Genomic DNA, 21735 nt, shown 5'->3' with positions numbered 1-21735 from the left:
GTTATAGTACAGTAATGCATGTACTGTACGTGTTCATTAAGGGTTTGAAGAATAATTTTCAAATTAAGAGTCCCAGTTCCCTCCCAAGATGTTTCTCCTCTTTCATGTTGGCTGAGAAGACTGAGAATCTTGAAACACACCGGTTTCCAATATCAGATAACAACCGGAGCTAATGCTGTTCTGTGTGGTAATATATGGCTATGTAAATTCTGGTGAGAAATAAGCCACAGCTCTGCTTATACCTTGCACAATATTTGGAAATTGCAAGTGACATCAGCTAAGAAACGGCAGCTCAACAAATGCATCTGGAGCTTAGGTGGAGCTTAGATTGTAAATCCAGAATGGTCAAAGAGTTCAAGTAATTTCCCCAAAGTCAGTGCATCATGTCTAAGCCACAGGCTGATAGGCCAATAAATATGTAAAGATATTCCCAGCCACCAACAGTCTTTTTTTCCCTCTTATTACTTTTGAGCATTTTTTATGTAACTGATATATCACCACCAGTAACATTTTTTGGAAGGAGCCTACACTGTGCTTTCTGGGACACTGTGCATCCTCGACTCTCTGTCTTTAGATGTCTCCCTCAGTATACAGAGATTATAGACACAAGCTTGTAAGGTTTGTGTTTCAGGGCTTGAGTCTCAATAGAATTTCAATGGGTTTTCATGGCAAAATTGATAAAACACCTCCATAGCAACTGCTTTGGAGCCTTTAAGAGGTGATTGCAAAGCACATATTTGAATGTTGTCTTGTTGTGCGTTTTCATTAAGCCAGCAAATGAATCCACGGTAATTGATTTTGCTGTGTACTATAAGACATTGCTCATTAATGGCAGAGGTTTAACTTACTCCAGAGTCTTTCAAAGTTCATGACATTTACAACAGCCTGTTTGCTTCTTTGGTATTTACTTTGAAGGTTAGACTAGCCAGCGCAGGCAATTGGATTTTTAGTCACTATTACCTGATGAATGCTTGATTCAGAAACTGCAATGGGGTCTTTATACACCATAAACATCGCTGTATACAGTAGTGTGCAACCTGTTTTGACTGCCACAATTGGATGATTTACATTCCAGGTCTAGGATGTCTTCCATTTTAGAAAAAAGCAAGAGCGCAAAAATCTAATAACCCCAACATTCAAAGAGAGGATATAGACTATTTTTGGAAGGTACCATGTTCTTGTCCACAATATGGTTTACATTCTCTGCATTAGGCAATATGGGTATTCCAATAAATCTCGTAGTATTCTTCAATAGAAATCTGATGGAGAGCAGCTGTATGCAGGCAAGATACCACATGGTTGTATTCATTGAATATCACACCGTGGCAGTGGTGTGGCACTTTCTTCTCACTGCTATGTTGTCAAGCCCTAAGCATTCTTGGGGAAAAGTTATAATTAACTGAGCTGAGATAAAGTTGAGCTTATTGCTAAATTGGTGTGTGCAGCAGTGTGTGGTGATGGCTCACTAAGTAGCAGGCAGCTGTAGACAGCATTGGCAGGTTAATCAAAAATTAATGGAGAATATCACAAATGACTGTTTAAATACTGCTGTTTTGCCCACGGACATGTGCTGGAACGGCACAGTTGGAATACTACTGTGAATATCTAATTTCCTTAATATGGAAGGTCACATTGTCACATTTGCACATTTAGTGTAAGTGAGTCTAGAAGAGGCTGCTCAGTTCACAGTCCTACTGCTGGGAATTAAAGCATGAAAGTGCAATACCTAAGAAAGGATTCTGAGGAATTATTCATACTCCAAATGGGCTATTGCCTTCCTGTTTCGCAATTAGTAGCTTTACTTTGCTCTGTGGTGTTTTCCTCACTTAGATGATTATCATATTATCCCAGTGTCATGACTATTGTATACTGTATGATCTGAGAATGTTTTCCTTTAATAACCATTTAGAACAATTCATTGCAAATGAACGTAGCTGTATAATATCTATATCTAATCCAGCCATCTGCCATTTCGCCTGCTGTCTACATTCTCAGGATAAAGTGTTGAGTTGCAGTACGTCCTCACTGTGCAACATCAGAAAGAAAGATGCTTCCAGTGACAGTGATGATTCTGATAATTATGCGTGGCCCTCCATGTTTGTGTTCTTACTACTGAAGACCGAGAACACCATAATGTAAAACATACATGCAGCTTGGTCATCTTTATTTGGCATTAATTGGAAGTTTAAAGGTGACTCTTCTGATTGATAAATGGAACAAAAGGAAATTCCCATTCCCAAATACAATGTTTCCTGCAAATTATGTATTTGCTAGAAGCCAAAAGCACACAACAGTATCAGAAGCAGCCTCAGTTTTACTGCACATTCCCAAAACAGTACAGAAAGGGACTGACATGACACCTGTTTTATTATAGCTGCTATTTTATGCCTGTTACAGTACATTTATTCAGAAAAACCTGTCACTGCAGCCTGTGAGCTTATGTCAACGATATGGAGATAATTTTCAATACAGACAAAGTCATCGGCGGATTTTATTTATTCATTTGACATTTTGCAGTAACTTTATGTTGAGAGCTCATTTGAAGAGTAAAGTACGGTGGTCGAGAGAGCTCAACGCACTGCAACTTAAGAAAACACATGCACATAGACAAAACACAAGCCAATTAAGAAAACATCTTCATCAATATGACAACACATGCACTGCAAATACTCACAACACAACCAAATAGACAAACGCGTTGAAAATACACACAACACAACCCGATAGACAAACGCGCTGCAAGTAGCACAGATGACAACGGATCTGTTTCCAGGGGACACAAAAAAGTGAGGCTAAGGCTAGGTTAACAGCAGATATCTGCAATAATATCTGAATCATGCGATCACGATGTTAAAATAGACCGAAAAAACGTACATTTTAGCTCATTTTCCAACACCACTGACGAGTAGCCGACTTCAATTACTTCAAAAGTCACAAAACATTGAACAACAAGCGTGTCCCAGCTGGGTTCATCACTTTTTTGTGTCCCCTGGAAACAGTTCCATTGTCGTCTGTGCTTCTTGCAGTGCGTTTGTCTATTTGGTTGTGTTGTGTGTATTTGCAGTGCATGTGTTGTCAAATTGATGAAGATGTTTTCTTAATTTGCTTGTGTTTTGTCTATTTGCATGAGTTTTCTTAAGTTGCAGTGCGTTGAGCTCTCTCGGCCACCGTAGTAAAGCCAGTTTGGGTGAATGTGATGAATAAATAAGCAATGTGAGCAAATGAATATTCAAGCAATATACTGTAATCAGTGTAGGCCCAGTGTAGTTGAATGGCTACATACTGAAGGCATTCTGAAGGCCGTTAATGCTGATTGCCTGTTCATGAATTCATATGGCGAAGTAATGTGTGTGCTAAGAAGCCGGGGTTCTGTGTATTTTTTGTTCACCAAGGCGATTTCTTTTAATTAATGACATGGCAGCGTTTCTTTATTTTTTTATTGGAATTACAAACCCGGCATGATGTTAAACCAGGTGTATGATATTGAATGTTTGAGTTGTAGATTACTTCAGATTAATCTTCATAATTTATACATATCTTAATAAGCTCGTCCCTTTAAATATTTTGAGAAGGTATACCCTCACTTATATTTTCATGACTTGGCATGTGCTCTAGATGAGGAGGTAGCCATTTTAAAACACAGCTTTCTGTTTCTGCATGGCGTTCTCAATCCCACCTGAAGTCCTGTCCCACTGTTTCATAGAATTTGACATTGAAAGGCCTATAAAACTCCCGCAGCTGCTCGATGACCTCCTGGTCGATCTGCACATGAGTCCTGCCCTTGGATTTGCCCAGGCAGCGTGGCTGGCTGCTGCTCTCGGGCTTCTTCAGACAGGGGAAGCCTTTGGTTCGATTAAAGTAGAAGTGCTTGTCTGTGATTATGCGTTTCAATCCCAAAAAGTCCTGCACTCTGCCCATTTCCCCCGCCGGATCCGTGATCAGCCGCTCGCCGCTCACGAAGTGCAACTGCGAGAGGCGAAAGTACTGCAGCCAGTTCTCCAGGTGCAGGATGTACATCCCGATGCGAATGGCGTTCCAGGAAGTGTCGACGAGACCCAAACTTCTGTTCTTAAAGGCCAGCTCCTCGAAAGTAGGGATGTCGGGCTTCTTGGACAGAGTCTGCGTGTAGTCGGAGATGGCTCTTGTGACTGGGTTACGCACCACGATGATCAGCTTGGTCTCGTGGGACATGCTGGAGATCCGCCTCGGTGCCTCTCTGGTGACAAAGTAGCTCGGGGTCTTCTCTAGCGTGATTTGGCTGTCTAGTGTCCGTGGCATTAGTCCCCTAGGTAGAGAAACAGAGATAAAAACACATATGGTCAAGTCAGCAAGAGTTATTTTTTCCTGACCAGGAACATTTCCAGATGCTATTTTTTTTTCGTTTCGTGGGCGACAGCGGTGTTAAGATGTAGAGCTCAGAGGGACGTTGCATCTCGCAAATGTAATCATTAATACATATCACCTGCGTCATAGATGCCAAATATAAAAAATGCACCGGGTCTAAACTGGGTCACATATACTGGGTCATTATTATTAACAAGCTTATAGAGAAATACACATATACTGTACATTAAGCCTTAATGTACAGTGTATGTGTATTTCTCTATAAGCTTCTCTATAAGCATTCATGTTAAGACCCCAGAATTGCTGCACACCTTAATCATTAAGGTGTGCAGCAATTTTGGGGTCTTAACATGAATGGCGACATAGAGAAATAATAAGACAAATAGTGAACAAAAGGTTATGGAAAGAGCTCTATCACTGAATCTTGGTATTAGAGGAATAAAACTCATAAAAACAAATTTTGTTAAACAGAAAAAAAACACCATTTTATAGTATTTTAAAGAATCAAGAAGACAGATTGTAGGTCTATCCTGCAGTATTGGACATAGTATACTGCAAAACTTCCAGCTAACACAAATAAAATTCAAATAATTGCCAGTCTTTTAGAATGGTAACTGTTCATGCTTCATTGGTGACACAACAGCTTGCACAGCCAAAACATGCATCATTATCACCATCATCATCATCATGCTGCCATAATATTAGTATTGCATCCTGTAGGCAAAGTTTTAACATTTATGCAAACATAAACAGAATATTTCCTTGCAAGTTTGCTTTCACAGCACACGTCATTCAGCTTTGGCACCTTGGTTTAATGTCCAGATGAAGTAAAAGCTTGTCTCCAATAAGCTTGTCAACTTGGTTTTTCAGACATGCTGTATGAATGCCTGGGCTACTATTCAAAGTTTTATAGTAGTACATTCATACCATGTTCACTGTACCTTCTAAATGGAAAAGCTATTCTGCTGGAGAGCTCGGTAAGAATAAGTCCAGTACGGTGCTATTAAATTGGTCTTTTTGCTTTTATGATTACAGAAGATATAGTACCTGCATTTCTACATTTCACTGCAATTGTGAATCAAATTCTGGGTTGCCAGTACAGTCCGATGATTATGATTAAATACCACACTTTCTTTATTATTACTGGGAGAGGGCTTCGATTAAAACCTAACCTTTCTCAAAGCTGTCTTTCTCAAGGTAGGGGTGGTCATAGGTTACCTCTAAAGTCTTGGAAATATTGATCCATTTAGCTTTATTTATGAATCCTGAGTTGTTGGCTTGGGTGCCTCAGGGCCACAGGCAACCATTAATCTTTCATGAGATGGAACAGCAGCTTTACTAGCAAACAACTTTGCTACACACTAAAAAACCTGCTGCCACATTCCAGGTAGTACAGAATCTAAACCGATCATTGGTTATGTCATCAGCCAACTGTATTCTTTTTCTTTCTTGTCAATATCACGCATTTTCTCCATCCTCTGAGATGAAGTTATCCATATCGTGCTGATGAGAAGATCCTGTTTATGGTGCTTCAGAACTGCAACAAGTCATAGAACAGAAGCAGAAAGGTTTCCACGCACACTAAAACTTTTATCTCACTGCACTTATGACAATACTGTGATTAAGGCACAGTTTCATTCAACTCAGTCTAATTATGGTACTTTAAATAAGGTAATCATTAGAGTATTACCACTGTGATAATGATGTGGCATACTGCAGTTTTGGTCACATTAGTGGAGGGTTGTTGGACATATAAACTCCAAGTGTGCCTGTCCATCAGAGTTTTTACAAGATGCATCATTTGTCAAATTACCTTGAGTTATTGATTTTTGCAGCTATTATCTTTGTTTACCTCCAGCCTTTATGCCTTGAGTCTCAGCACTGGACAAATTACAAGATTATTATGTGCAAGCCATACAACTTTGAAGGGAGTAATGTGCAATTTATGACAGGATGGAAAATGATCAGGCCTAAAGGGGAGCAAGCACTTGTCAATCTATTTTTGCATTAAAACAGAAATATGTACAGAACCTTCTGCTGCTATGCATGCAAAAGGTTTATTGGAGTTAATCACATGATCAAAATAAGGGTAATAATTACATTATTGTGCATGTAAACATTTTAAATGCATATCCAAAGAATATGTTTATTTCTGTTAGCATATATGATGTATTGTTATTAAAGGTATTGTACTAAACATTACATAGATGTTCAGTTGACCTAAATTCAAAATGTTTTTTTAGTACATAAAAGACAGATTGAGTGTGATAGGCACGTAGAAACTCAACTGCAATTCACTCATGATGTCAAAAACTTTTAAAATTTGCTCTTTCCACACTCCCCACTTTTTAGCTTTATGGGCAACTTTATGAGCAACTATTTATGGGCAACTTTACTGCTGTGTTGTATCAGCAGAATTACAGAATAACTGTGACAATAGGATATATACATTTGAAAAAGTAGAGCATTCATACTGTGCTTATGGTTTAATGTCAACATGTATTTTGATGCCTGTAATATGTTTGAAGAATGAAATCACCCTTGTGTGATCTAGAGTAAAATTATGCTATTATGCTCTATTAAAATCAAAGTTGTTGACTGAAGAATGAACCTGCTGCCTGCAGGTCTTAAACAATTCCTGAGAGACTGTGTTACTTCTCCTATGGAAGCACCTCAAGCAGATAACTAGTTCCTACCTCTTACCTTATCATGAAACAATGGCATCTTCAATGGAGTGTGTATACTCAAGGGAGTAATATCACAATATGCAATTGATGACAAGACGCAGATGATCAATGTTCCTTGAACTGTATAGGGGAGCAGGCACATGCCAAACTTTTCATGCAAAATTACATGAAAACAGAAATATTGACATGAACCGTCTTCTGCTGTGCATATCTAACTATAACTATAAACTTGCCCTGTGGCTTGTAAAGCTGATATCTTTACCTGCCCTTTTTGCTCTATATGTTTCACTTGTAGTTGCCAGTTATCCATCCAAAAGGACGTTCAATCAGCTGAAAGGACGGCCAAGAAAAACAAGGTGCAATCCAATTATCAAAGCATTTTTTTATTTTTGTTGAAAATTGCACCTTGCAAATTTTCCAACACAAGGGACGCTTTCATGTCCGTAGGGGGGCGGCTTGCACTGATAAGTTCCAGGTCACCTGTGCTGAGGTGCTGTTAATGAGGAACGCTGTGGGGAGCCTGCAAAATCTATGAAACATTTTTGATCTAGCATTTTATATTTAAGGCCCATGTTCAGAATTTGTCCTGTTATCATAAAATGAGCGTCCAAATATGAGTCTCTGGCTCTGCAACTGCAGTTTTGATGTTCTACTGGATCTGGAACTAAAATTTCTGTGCCTGCTGCAACTAAACAACAACAACAACAACAGAATAGCTGGAATTAACCTTTATTGGGTGTGTGTGCCTTTTAAATAATGTAACAAACAGACATGTGATACCAGAGGCAGAACTAACCTGAAATGAACTAATCACCATATCTTTTCTTTTTTCTTGTCACTTTTTTTTTGCTCCTAAGAAACTATCTGCACTCCACACTGTCCTTTGTCACAGCACTTTACAATGTCTGAATATAAAAGAGAAGATAGAAAGATTTAAAAAAATCTTTTTCGGGTCTTTTCCGCAGTATTGCTTCCAGTATGCTTTAACTCAAGCTGTTCAATTTGCTTTCAGAAATAATTATTTGCAATTAGATGAAGTACAAGATTTGAATTCCAGTGGGATTACTCAAAGCATAATCTTTAGACAGTTAGTATGCACTGTGCCTGCTCCCTACCGACATCAGTGGCAACAGACTTTGAAATGAACTTTAACACGAACACCTTGCTGAGGTCCTCATCAATAGACACACACACACACACACACATACACACACACACACGCACGCACACACACAAAAACACACCTTGATTAAGTGGCATTTGAATGAAGTACGCTTGTAAAAGGTTGATTGATTACCACCTTCTCACTCGGAGCCGAAACTAAATTCATTGGGGTAATTTACAGTGCAGAGCGGAGTCTTCTTCGCTGGTATTGGTGAAACTTAAGTCAGGATGCATTACAGGCTTGGCTGTGACATTTTAATCACTCTGGGAAAATGAACTGAGGTGCGGAAGATCTGCCCAATATTGCAAATGTGTCCTGTTCCAGGTAAAAGAAAAGAACAAGGTTAGAAAGTAATTACTGATGGATGCTTCAGCGCAACACTCAATGCCATTACCGGCACACTTTATAGAAGAATAAGTAGGTAATTGAATTGAATTCATAATTTAATTATCTAGACTTAATAATATTTAATTATGGTGGCAAAATGCTGGCTGCAATAACAACTTTCATCATACTTGGTATTTTACGTTTAGTAATGTATTTTTTTTATTTTTTTATTTATTTTTTACAGCATTAATGTGAGTTACACAGTTGTTAATAACAAAGTGAATTGGGTTAATTCTTTAAGGGAATGTATTTCATTTGTTATTACTATTGGATTTCATTTCATATATTTAGCCATTCTAAGAAACACTTGGTACATCATAAGATAACGCCTCCCAAGTATCCTACATCTTAACATTTCTATAAAGTAATTTGTCATACAGGTGACAGTCCTGACTTTTCAGAGAAGGATCTATGTTGTTATCGTTATTTTTATCAATATTATTAATTAATTCCCAAGTATCAGTTTCTTTCTGGTAGTGACCTGTTACAACCCGCCAGCATATAATGAAGTAACTGTCATGTTGTTTCAAGTTATGCATGTTGTGCCATGTAGCAGACTACAGCAGCGGTTTCTCATAGAAAGCCAAAAACACACTGCTGTAACTTAACCAAGTACCGAAACCTAATAGAGAAAGACAGAGTCATTTGGTCAAACTGAAAGGATGTGAGTGGCTGCATTACACTGAAATTTTGGTCAAGTGTGGTTTTCCTTTTGTTCAGATTTTTGCGATGTAGGAAAAAAAAAGGTCAGCTACGGTCAACAGTGGAAAGCATGGCAGTCGCTGCCATTCATTAATGAGGTACAGTGCAGTGAAAACTAGTCTACATATTGCAGTGACCCTGGAAGGTTTAGGGTTGCTGGCCGCTCCGCCAGGATTTCTCTCTGCTGCAGTGGAAGCATTGCTGCTCAGGGAGCTTGGGGTCCTGTTTGCACTTGGACGCTACAGAATCATTATGGAGGAAGATGCCACAAACATGGATGTCTTCATTTGAAAGTACCAAGTTTGACTCATTAAACCCTGATACACCATTCTCATGCAGTGTGCATTTCCAGAGGGAAATGCACTGTACGCTTTTCACAGTAGCTGAGTCAATGCAGGTCACCAGTCTGGCTGTTACTGCTTGGCCAATCAAGAGGAAAACTCAATACAACACCAATATTGCTATTTATTTCTGTGGGTATAAAGTATGTACAGTCTATTTAAAATATGTAAAGCAACTAATCAGGAAGGAATAAAATAAATTGCTCTGAATGAATTGACAGCATTATGTTTCATTGGTAATTACTTTATTATTAATTGCAACATGTTACCTTCTCCAATGTGTAGCTGTTCATGCCTGTAAATATTTATTTAACTCTTTTACATATTACCAGGTAATACCTGCAAATTAGCCTGTTGTTACTGAGGCAGATTTGTTACCATTGTGTTTTTAAAAGCACTGTAAAACTGAAAAAACTGATGAATTGCTTCCATTAAAACAGAAAGCCAAGAAAATCAACTAAAATACAGTGAAACAGTGAACTGTTCAGGCCCACACAAATGTGTCTTGTTGAGCAACTTAAACTTCTCAACAGCAACGCAGGTTTATCACGGATGCAGACCATCACAACAAGTAAAGGTCAGCTTTGAATCATCTGCTCCTGCACAATCAATGGACTCAGAATTTACTCCTGTCATCCCACTGCTGTTTGAAATTGACTGGGAGTTTAGCATGTCAGACCACCAGCATAAGTCCTGAGGAAAGATCTGCAGAATTGCATACAGAAAAATTCTTAAGTATGTGTACCTCATTATGTGGACTCAGACTGGCACAATATTATTTTTCTATAATGTTATCAACATTGTTTCTGTTTGATATGCAATAAAGCACTTTTGAATGTGTGATTATCGCTGGCAACTAACCGGTGTTGTATTCACATCCTCTCCCCTGTCAGCCTTAATTATTAAAAGGATTGTGGTGACACACTATTACTAATAAAGGAGTTTTATGAGTTGGAGGATTTCAGGCAAGCACCGATCTGATTGGGATTTAATTTAGAAACCATCAATCACAGTGGGGAGTGTGTCTGCAGGGGCAGGCGGAGAGATTTAGAGAATGGCCTCCACCTCCCACCGGACAACAAATGTTTGTCATTACAACGACTAATAATGAACCCAGCCCATTAAGCAATATGTAGCTTCACAGGCTGACCAGGGAGCAGTCCAGATCACAGTGTCCATAACATATTGTGTTTGTCTGGTCTCTAGAGTAATTTAACAACAGAACAGTTACACAGTAAATTAAGAGAAAAAGTCTCTTGGGCTCTCATTGCTATCACATTATCAGAATAAACCGGCAAGTAGAGCGAGGATGATCAGAGACCTGGGAGCATACACAGATTGTGTGGGAGCAATTAAAAAACTAAAATAAAATAAAGGCTTATCAAACATCTCACATAAATAACAACACTGAAAGAAAAGTGGAAACAGTGCTACCAAATGTCAAAAAAGTGTAACAGGAACAACAAAGGGAAAGAATTGCTAAAAGTAAATTAATTAAACAAAAACAAACAAACAAAAAAACAGTTAGGCAGGCTAAGGTGCTTAGCACGTATCTGCACCCTGGTGGGTTTGAATCCAGCTTCATTAAATGATTGTTTGATTTGTTCAAGTTGACCACTTTTCTGCTGTTCAATTTTGTTGAGAGCCTGTTACAGCAGCTTCAGGTTGCTGGCTGATGTTAAATAGTTTGGACACATTATTAAATAGATTTCCAACTGGGGATACAAGTATTAGATTTTTGTCTCATTAGCATTTAAACTACATATGTGGGAAATGTAACACCTATACATTCATAACAGTCGACAACTTTATACAAATGTCAAGCTCTGAAGTCTGAGATGTAAATTATCTTTTTTTTTTTCCATTTTGCGTAAATCATTTTATTAAACATTTAAATGTCATAAAACCAATTCCAAAGCATTCCAGGCCTGGGATAGCAGTGAAGTCCTTAGTCAGGAAGCAAGCTCCGAACAGGTTTCATTTGGTCACGTTTTTAGTACTCGAGCAGAGCTCTCAAGAAAGGTCGTGTTCGTTAATTAGTTTGTTAGTTAATTCAGTCGTGTGTGATACTTTTCAAGGCGCATCACTTAGTAGCATTACAGTAAGGAATTTACTCTCTCTGCAAACCAGTAGATTTTCATAGCATAACCCTTCTATTCATTCTAGCTCTGTGTTGTGTGCTCAGAGTGAGACTTGTTGAGGCGCATTGTTTACAGTCATTATGGTAGGGGGATGGTGCAAGCTAATAACCAACAAGACTACAGTCTTTTTGTAACTTTTCAAACTTATTTTGGCCTTCTGTGGCCATAATGTTGCAGTCAAAAAACTAAAATTGATATATTTTCTAACTGCACATTGATCTGATTTAGAATTTATAAAGACAGCTTCATTGAGTTGTTGTGATCAAAGCTAATATTAGCTAGGTAATCGGAAAATTAAAATGAGGGACATTAGAGATCCAGTTTAATTCGGTTTAGTTTGCAATTACAGTAACGTTAAATTCTATACAACTCTGATCAGTGGGTAACTTACACGTTACAGAGCAAGTTATCCTCAGATATCATGAAGCTAAATGCCACTGAATGTGATAATCTAGATCTTTGCAGGCTCATTCATGCCTCTTCAGGTGGTGGAATCCTGAAACACAGCGGACATTGACCAGCAGTATCAGGAAACAGCAACAACGACAGGATGCCTAGCAACAGCAATATATTGGCTTTAAACATCAAGTGTGAAGATTTCATTGTTGACTGTTGTGCGTTTGATAATAATAAAGATGCACTGACTCTATGATGCAACTATTTGTCATCTTAAGACAGAATCTGAAGATCTGGCTTGTGCATAATTCAGAGTTGTTTGTTGCTTGTAACTTACAGCAGCATGCTGCAACATTTTTTATTAGCAACAGAAAAACTACCTCTTTTGTGAAAGCATATCTTTTGGACAATCTTTTCTAAGATAGATAATGGAAGTTAATTTTAAGGGGTGCCAAAAATATGTCACATAAATATATATATATATATATATAAAAATACATATATATGTGTGTGGGTGTGTATGTGTTATATTTGAATAAACACTAATATTTCCTCAAAGATTAATATGCAACAACTCTGTCTAGAGTCAGCTACTTGTCAGCTACTTGTTTTGTGACTTAATTATGTCATATTTTGGCAATGTTTTTCTATGGCAGGTAGTGATAATTAGTCTAAATCACAGGGGGGCGCCAATTCGCCAAAAGGCCAAAGGTACATAGTCCAGGTTTGACACTGAAAGCTGTGAAAATTGGCAATTATCATGCGGGCTTGTATAAAATGATCTAGGCTATAAATGCCATCTCATTAAGAGGGAAATTGCCTGAAATTATAATAACTACTGTTAAACCCCCAGGGAAGAATGACAAGAGCACAGAAGCATAATATATAATATATATAAGTTGTTGGATTTTCAATTTTCCATCAAACTGTGAGACAAACCTATGTTATAAATGGATAAATGTTACCAAAATAATATAAATGGACAGATGTAGCCACAATAATAGCCTAAACCAGTTCTTATGCTACATAGCCCACTGGCAGACACAATGATTTTGATAGTCTGCTTGCTAGAACAATATGCTAATCTGATACTCATGTCTAAAAATTATAATTACATATTTTACTATACGAGAAATTAGAAAGCTCACATGTAAGTAGTTCTTTAAATCCTAAATCACAAATGAAGATGCTGTTATCAGATGTCAGAAGATGAAATGCTACATGACAGTGATAACGATAAGCTAGGTGTTTTGTTGCCATGCCTATAGGCTATATGTTCTGTCAATGCCCAAGACTGTACACAATAAAATGCTGTCAGCATCTATGCTTCTAATAAGATTCTTTCCTCAAAACAAGCATGCAAATAATCATGTGAAATCAATCATTGATGCCGCAGGTGATAAAAAAACTGTTGCTAAGACTAAAAAAACCCAAGCCCAGACTGATTTCCTAAGTGGCCGTTTAAACGTTGACGTCAACCTGTCATGTTCCCCATTCTGTTCCCCATTACACAATGCCTGTAGCTTATACACATACACCAAATATGGATACTGCCTGAGCACATAGAAAGTGCTAGAACATCAATTCTGAAAATCTCTTTGTCAATGAATCTATACTTTTAGAGGCTAAACTTGGGGAAATCATGGTTTAGACTATTTGTTGAAATTATTTTTGTGAAAAGCCACTAGAAAGCACAGATTTGCTCCCTGCAGTTCAAACCCATTAACAGGTTGTATTACACAGGTCGACTGCAGAGAAAATGCTCTGTGATTCTCATAAAGCCTATGCCACTGCGCTCCCTAAAAATTGCATCTTCCTCCCTCCCGACATCACAGTATAGATCCAGTCTCCACTGGTAAGAGTGCTGCATTATTAAAGTATCACTCACTCAGATTTCTGCTGTGATGACGTCCAATCGTTAATCATCAGCAACAGGGGCTTGCCTCCTTAAAAGTCCATTAAGAGTTAAAAGAGCAGTCCAGACAAATGCAGCAATATTGCGGCCAGGTCAGCTAGGTGGGAAACAGAGGTAAATAACTATTTCAGTATCCCGAGAATGAAGCATCTCTCACTCTAATTCAATTCAAGACAAATTTGTTGTCTAAATCTGCCTTTAACAGACTGGCTGAGCTGAACGTCTTGTAGTAGGGGATCTATTTGACATCAGGCCTGTCCTCGGGGACATATCAGAATCAAAACATATTTGCACCAGCACGATGCAATTCTGCTATGCTGTGAAAAGCTAGATAAAACGCCTGACCTTGAACCACACACCCATTTTCCGATGCCATTACGACTAGGCTCTTGTTTTCCCGGAAATAACAATGATTCATGTTTTGGTCTGCAGAGGGAAATGAGTGACAATTGCTCTTCTTGAGCAATAACACGTCGAATTGAGCTGAGCTACGAGCTGTCACTGTGTCATGTGGCGTAGGAAAGTATCCAAGAATACCAAAATGAAGACACTCCAACAGACAGCAGTGCCTCTGAAATCCTTGCCTGGAAAGCTGCACTTTCTCAGATGAGGAAGTCTGTTAATCGCTTACATTTTGTAGATGAATTTTCCTGCTGTTGGGCTGCAGGTTTCAGCTGAGGATCACACAAAACCAAAGGCTGTTTGCAATGTTGCAGGGAAGAGTAGAAACACAGACAATGTATAATAAGAGTATCATCTGTATGACAGCTGGAATGAAAATGTCTTATATTATTATAATGCACATGAAATGGCCTTTGAATAGTAGCTGTCATATCGAAGCTGAATGACAGTCTTGAGCAGTGATGGACAGATTGGACAGAGGCTGCACACCATAAATCACACTCCACATCCATTTCTCAGCTATATGTGCAGTTGTATAACATATGTGGCAGCAACTAAACTGATATTAACAGAGATTTCGGGAATCAATCTTAACATTGGAGGTAAAGTACAGGAGCTCTTGGATGATTGGACGTTCTTTCTGGGTTTACACTGGCCTCTACGAACAGATATATAAAACGAGAGTGGGCAGTCCACACACCTTTAGTGTTTTTTATTCTTTATTTAGACGGTGGGAAAGTACAGAAGCAGACAGAGTCCGGGAGACCCAGGAGATAAAGTTGTTGCAGGATTTGATCCCAGGCCAGCGGGGACACACAAGTTTCCCGAGGTGGGAGAGTTTACAAGCTGACAATCAAGAGCAGGAGCTGAGGATTTCTAACTGGGGGATACTTCCAGGATCACACTGCTTCCAAACAGATGTAGGAGTTAGAGTTATTTTGATAGCATTACATGTAGCAAATCTTTTGTCTGATTTAATTTCCCCTATTTTCAAGACACATCATATAACAAATCAGACAGCTGTCACTGTTACTAGAGTTACAATGATTTGCTTGACAAAATGTATTTTGCAGGCACGGCGGATAACTGTGAGAATTAACACTTGAATTTACAACTTATTTGGCCATTAGTGTTAATGTGCCAATAAAGTGCCTCATTGTTATCATTCCAAAATGTATAAGTTATTGCTTAAACAAACAACAATTTAAAGGCAACTCATTTTATGCTTAAGTACAAATATTGTTAACATTTACATTTACATTTACGATTCTCTCTGCTTGAATGGTAATCTTTGTGGCACTCTATAATGCAAAGTTGTGAGTCTTTGATGCTGATTTTTTTATGACCCTACTTTAGCTATTTGTTACCTCCGCCAAGGAGGTTATGTTTTCGGTGCCGTTTATTTGTTTGTTTGTCTGTTTGTTTATCTGTTAGCAGGATTACGGAAAAACTACTGGCCCGATTTTCATGAAACTTTGTGGAAGGGTGTAGCATGGGCCAAGGAAGAACCCATTAAATTTTGGAGCGGATCCGGATCCGACTCACGAACAAGCAATAATAGCAGGATCCTTGGCGGAGGTCTGCACTCTCCGAGTGCCCTTCTAGTTGTTTTTGTTACAGGTTTATTACACCATGTATCAGATGACTTATAATACATGTAGGGACTATACAGAGTATTTGACTTTCACCACCATCAAAGCTGTCAAACTGATTTGGGACTATTGGTTTTTCAATTTCAAATCGAATGTTACACTTTTAATATGTGATTGGCTACACAGTGTATAGCTGATTGGCCCAAACAGTTTGAAACGCACAATGACTCCGGTCTGCAGACAACACGAGTTTTGTCTGCCAGAGGGTCTATTCCCTGACTAATTCTATAGGGGAAAAAAACACCATCTCTCTGCATTTTGGACAGGTCTCTTTGGGGGGGAAATTTCTCAAAATGAGTTGTTTTGTAATTAACGTTAACCACCACATGTCTCCGAGCTGCATTGGAACGAAGACAGCTCATTAATAATGGAGAGTTAAGCCTGACCATCTCTCACTGTATAATGTGCAGTTTTCTGTGTTAAATGAGAACCATCTAACTTTCTGTCCTCATCAACCTTTCTGATGATACTGTTCCAGAGCTCCCTGCCTCCCCGAGCCAATTAATGGTGGACCAGGAGAATATTCGTAGCTGCAGCCTCTCATTCAATTTCAACACTTCTCAGGGAATCTACTGGAAGTGCTTCTGACTCCTGTAAAATCAATAGAGCTGAGATGCCCTTTTAAGTCTTGATGGTGTATAGCGATGTGCTTTTGTTTGATCTTTATGATTCTGTGGAGAATGGAAAAAGTGCCGAGAGAAGTGCAAGGAAATTGGTGGCAGTGAGACGTCTGTTTTATCAGCCCCTATATAGTTATGTGAATACCCTCGTACAATATAAATGAGGCCACGTGTGTGTGTGTGTTCTGTTCAGGCGGCACGGTAATGAACACTGCACCATTTCTCTTCTTTGCCACACTGCTCTGTCACAGGCAAAAGGTAATAGGACAGACTGCGCAGTACAATTGACCATTAACCGAAGCTCGATAAGAGTTAATTCAGTGACATAGTTTGCATATAGTACGTTTCAATCTGAGGTTTCCAACAGAAGAGCATTTACGTATATTATTGAGAGTGAGTTAGAGACAAATGCTGGATCACTGGAGCTTTTTATGAAATATATGACTTAATGTACCTTTGTCACAGATAGATAGATAGATAGATAGATAGATAGATAGATAGATAGATAGATAAGCCAATTGATAACTTGGGCTGTAGCAGCAAAAAAGACATAGTATGCACAGATATAAGATGTTGCTTGCTATCAAGATAGAATTTGACAGTCGATCAAAACAGATGGACAGCATTGCAGCAGATTATCACTGGCCCTATTGAGGACCAGTCTAACACAATGAATGTCATTCAGTTTTGGAGTCCAGGGCCACGTTTTGGTCTTTATCTTGAAGACATGAACTGTCAGCCTGTCTGTATTAAAAATCCGAAAGTGAAAGTGATGTGTGCAATATTCACACCATGTCATTTTCAATGAGTGACATCATATCAGTGTTGGGCCTTTTCTGTCCTTAAATCTGGAGTGACATGGAAGAAATAAATCAAACTCCACAAGCCCAATGCTGTACTTGTCCAAGCATCAGTAAAGCCTTTTACTTGTTGCGATGGCTTCACTGGGCTTCATTAAGCTGGTAAATTTATGTGATAGAAAGTTGTTGATGTAGGGATTGTACTAGTAGTTGGGACAAGATGATCTAGCCTGATCTGTTGCATATTTTGGAGCAGTTGAGAAATGCATTTCGGCTATTCCTTGCTGGATTTGTGCATGCTGGATCAGTGTGTTGTGTTCGGATGTAGTTCTGATGCTGAGCTAGTTGGTTATGTGGTTAATCTCTGCTGCTCTGGTGTGTTATGTTGTGTTGAAGCTTGCTAATGTATTTCTGTGACAGCTCATAAATATACCATGTGAAAATGACTCTCCATTGCATTGTGCCTACATTTGGCCTTGTGTGTGCATGTGTTTCCATAAATTTCAGAACACTCGCATTCAATAATCAACCCTTTCACCTCCGGAAAGCAACGTTGCTAACAATATTAAATCCCTTAATCTACTGAGGTGGTACTTAACAGGCTGTTCAGATAGATTTGGTAAGTATTACAAAGACAGTAACACTTCTGTGAATGAAACTAAATCTAAATCAATTTAATTTGAGCAATATACCCACAACAGTAAAGACCATCTGTCTATAAAATAAAACCCTCAGGCAGTTTTACTCCACAATGATTACAAAAGCAGTGGTTTCAAGATTCCTTTCTGCACATGACAATAAAATGACATCACAATGCACATCTTAATAGCCAAGTATAATACATGTGCTTAAAAACATAAAATTACAGGATATAAAAGACAACAGAGTTAATTATGTACATTAATGAATGGGCAAATATGGGCTATTTGACTTTGGAGCAGGGAATGTTGGAGTGTTTGTATCTAGTTTTTAATGTTATAGCCTCAGGTCACCAGTTTGAAGCTAAAAGGACTGATGTGTGTGTATGTGTGTGTGTGTGTGTGTGTGTGTGTGTGTGTGTGTGTGTGTGTGTGTGTGTGGGAGGGGGCGGGGTGTAATTGAGTGAAGATAAATTTAATTGTCTCAGCTTTTGAAACAAAAGACTCACAGACTGTGGCTGTAAAAGGTTTGTTTAAATCTGTAATCTTTTAATCTTTGTAAACACAAAAGTAAAACTACTCATATTTTCAGTAACAATTAGTAAGAAAGTTCAGAAGAAATGTATTTTCCATCAATAAGCCAAATTATTAGAAAAAGCCCTTAGGAATATATCCAAACTTTGTATTTTAAGACTGATTCATTAAAGGAGACAAAAGATGGTTCTGTTGTGCTGGTCTAAAATCAGTCCGTAGAAACAAGTGCGGTGGTGATCTTAATTATGGCCTACTGCTTAGATGTGTGTGTGTGTGTGTGTGTGTGTGTGTGTGTGTCTAGACATGGTGCACTAGGCCAATTCATTAAAAGACGCCCCTTGATGACATCCCCCACTGCAACTGAATTGTGATTTAAAATTGCCACAGTACATGTTTGAAACAACAGAAATATAGTTGGCTTAATTAACATAAAAAATAAATGTGTATCACATTTAAACCCATGAAGCTATAGCCTGAGTCAAAAGGGAGCATTTTGCCTAAATCGAGCAACTTTGGAGATGGACAGTTTACATTATCTTAACACAAAACGTCTTGGAAACTGACGAACATTACATTAAATGAGTAATATATGTAGAATTTTACAAATGAACATGTACAATTAACTCAGTATTACTTATTAAAAATGTGAAAACTCGGGCTGCTGAAAGTATGACAGTTGCAAGCCAAGGTGAAATAAAATAAAACAACTTTCTAGCTTGTGTGCCTGAAGATTTTTGAGCGAAACCTCGGCTGAAGCATGATGGGCAGGTACTCGCATACATGAGAATTAGCTGCAGCCTCTGGTGTTCGTTCCTGCAGTGCAGCCCGAGGACAAATTTCATCACTTCTTCCCTGTTCTTGGAAGCGTCCCTCTGTGCCTTACCCACACTGCCTCAGTGTGAGTGGAGAGCCTGTGGGCAGCTCCACCAGTTAGAAGTCAGGTAACGCTAGCATCAAGTCTGTAGTCAGCTCCACCAATCAGATGTAAAGTATTATCATGAGAGTCAACTCAGCTCAGGTGGCTTGGTTCAAGACAGTGGTGTGGCAGTAAATCATAAGCCTCTGCCTAATGTAAAACTTTTATTTGCAGCCCCAAACACAATTTTTGCCTACTCAATGTGGCAGTTCTCCCAACTTCACACAGTTTTATGGTGAGTGGAACCTGGAAATGGTCTTTTACAAACATTACAATTATGTTTATTACATAGAGTAACTTTGCTACGTAGGTTGATTTTATGCTTCAAAACGATTCAATATGTTGGGAAACAAAATACAGAAAAAAATGGTCACGACTCAGCCGGCTGTTATGTCTTTAGATCACATTCAACAGGAGCCATGTAGATCCAAACCTAAGCAAACACTCAGAGATAGAGAGAGGGGGGCTGGGGGGGGGGGGGTTGATGCTCTAGGCGGCTTCTTTCATAGGTGAGTGAAGGCTGGTTACACCTTGTACACTCCTTTGCCTTCACCAACTGACGGAAAAAAAAAAAAAATTCATGCCCAGGCGCAGCTTGTTTGAAGGCAGTTGGCAAGCTAGAGGCTGCCTGTATCATCTATGCTGTTGGCTGTGACTGTGTGTGTGTGTGTGTGTGTGTGTGTGTGTGTGTGACTGTGTGTGTGTGTGTGTGTGTGTGTGTGTGTGTGAAGTGATTCTACATCAGCATCATGGAGCTGTCTTTTCAGCACTGGAGTTTGCCTGACAGCTAACAACAGGCCCTCGATCAAGGAAAAAAAGTAGAATCAAACTTGTGGCCTGCTGCCTTGGCGTGTGTGTGTGTGTGTGTGTGTGTGTGTGTACATGTGTATTTGTATGTATAGTTGTCTGTCTGTCTGCCTGTGTGTGCAGTGATGACCCCCACTACCCCACTATAACAGACAGGCTGCCTCTGGATGTGTGTGGTATGGATATGATCAGTTACTCACCCTAAAGGCAAATTTACCACTTATATTGCATTATAGGCTATTTAGTGAGAAATGGATGTAACTGAGCACTGACCCAGGCTGTGACCTGGCACCCAACGCGTATCAAACAGAAAATCTGGCATGAAAACATCTGCAACAGGAGACCAAATATTGCAAGAGTCCCCCGACAGCAGAACACTGAAGTGACTGCAGCGCGACGGCTGATGGGAAGCGAAGGCGGTGCGGGATTTACGCCCAACACACACACACACACACACACACACACACACACAATAGTAACAAATGCAACTGTCTCCGAAAAAACACCAAAGAAATGAACTGGGGAAATATGACTATTTGTTTCTCTTTTCCTCACCTGTACCAGTCGAGGCCCCTGTCATAGTTTCTGTCGAAAAAGTGGGGCTCCGTTCCGAGCGCGCGCACATCTGGATGTATCCGGATGAACTCCAGCACCGCCCGGGTCCCCCCCTTCTTCACACCGACAATTAACGCGTTGGGCAGCTTCTTATTCCCGTATCTTTGCGCAACGCTCATGTTTTTCAACTTCAGCTCGGTGGAGTGATTGTCCGACGAGGCAGGACTTTTACTTTGGTCGCGGTAGTCGCTCGGTCCTCGCCGGGCAGCGGACTCCTCCAGTGCGGACCTGGCATCCAGCGAGGCGCAATCGTCCAATTTCCCTAGAAGTTTCTTGCCTCCTGCGTTCTTGTTCGGCGGGCACCTTTTCCCGTCGTAACCCTGTTTTGTCATGATTGTGCTACGACAGAAAATAATACTATAGCATAAATAGGTGCAGGAGAGTGAAACTGTGAATATGAAAGCAAATCTTGCGCTGATTCTGTTTGTAGATGAGAGGAACCTATGTGCCATGTCTCCATGGGTTCAAAGTGCTGCATGATTTTCCATCTGAGTCTTCCTCCTCTCCTGGTCTGCGGTTGGAGTCTGGCAATATAGATTCCCAAGTCAGACAGAGAGGCATATGAGGATAGGATGGTTTCTCGAAGGCATCAACTGCGCGTAAGTCGCATTACTTCTTTTTATAGGCTACTGAACTGGAGAGGAAAACTTGGAACAGAATATAATTATGGCCA

General features: G+C 39.4%; 1 protein-coding gene across 1 annotated transcript; it reads right to left on the bottom strand.

Annotated features, from left to right (window-relative positions):
- Nucleotides 1-3666: 3666 nt before the first annotated feature.
- On the bottom strand, nucleotides 3667-21514 carry hs3st2 (heparan sulfate (glucosamine) 3-O-sulfotransferase 2). Its single transcript, XM_071518657.1, has 2 exons — nucleotides 21003-21514; nucleotides 3667-4285 (listed from the first exon to the last, which is right to left on the bottom strand). Exons 1-2 carry the CDS (start codon nucleotides 21512-21514, stop codon nucleotides 3667-3669), a joined length of 1131 nt encoding a protein of 376 aa, XP_071374758.1.
- Nucleotides 21515-21735: the final 221 nt, after the last annotated feature.

The sequence above is a fragment of the Centroberyx affinis genome, unplaced genomic scaffold (genome assembly GCF_046629955.1).
Source record: "Centroberyx affinis isolate AG114_WGS23_722 - 3 ecotype Tasmania unplaced genomic scaffold, CSIRO-AGI_Caff_v1 ptg000618l_1, whole genome shotgun sequence".
In the NCBI taxonomy this organism is placed as follows: Eukaryota; Metazoa; Chordata; class Actinopteri; order Beryciformes; family Berycidae; genus Centroberyx; species Centroberyx affinis.
This window is presented reverse-complemented; position numbering and strand designations above follow the sequence as displayed.

Coding starts and splice junctions, on each gene's coding strand:
- hs3st2 (XM_071518657.1), bottom strand. CDS start 21,514: ATGGCACATAGGTTCCTCTCATCTACAAACAGAATCAGCGCAAGATTT. Junction 4,286..21,002: donor AGGGGCCTCGACTGGTACAG/GTGAGGAAAAGA, acceptor TTCTCTACCTAG/GGGACTAATGCCACGGACAC.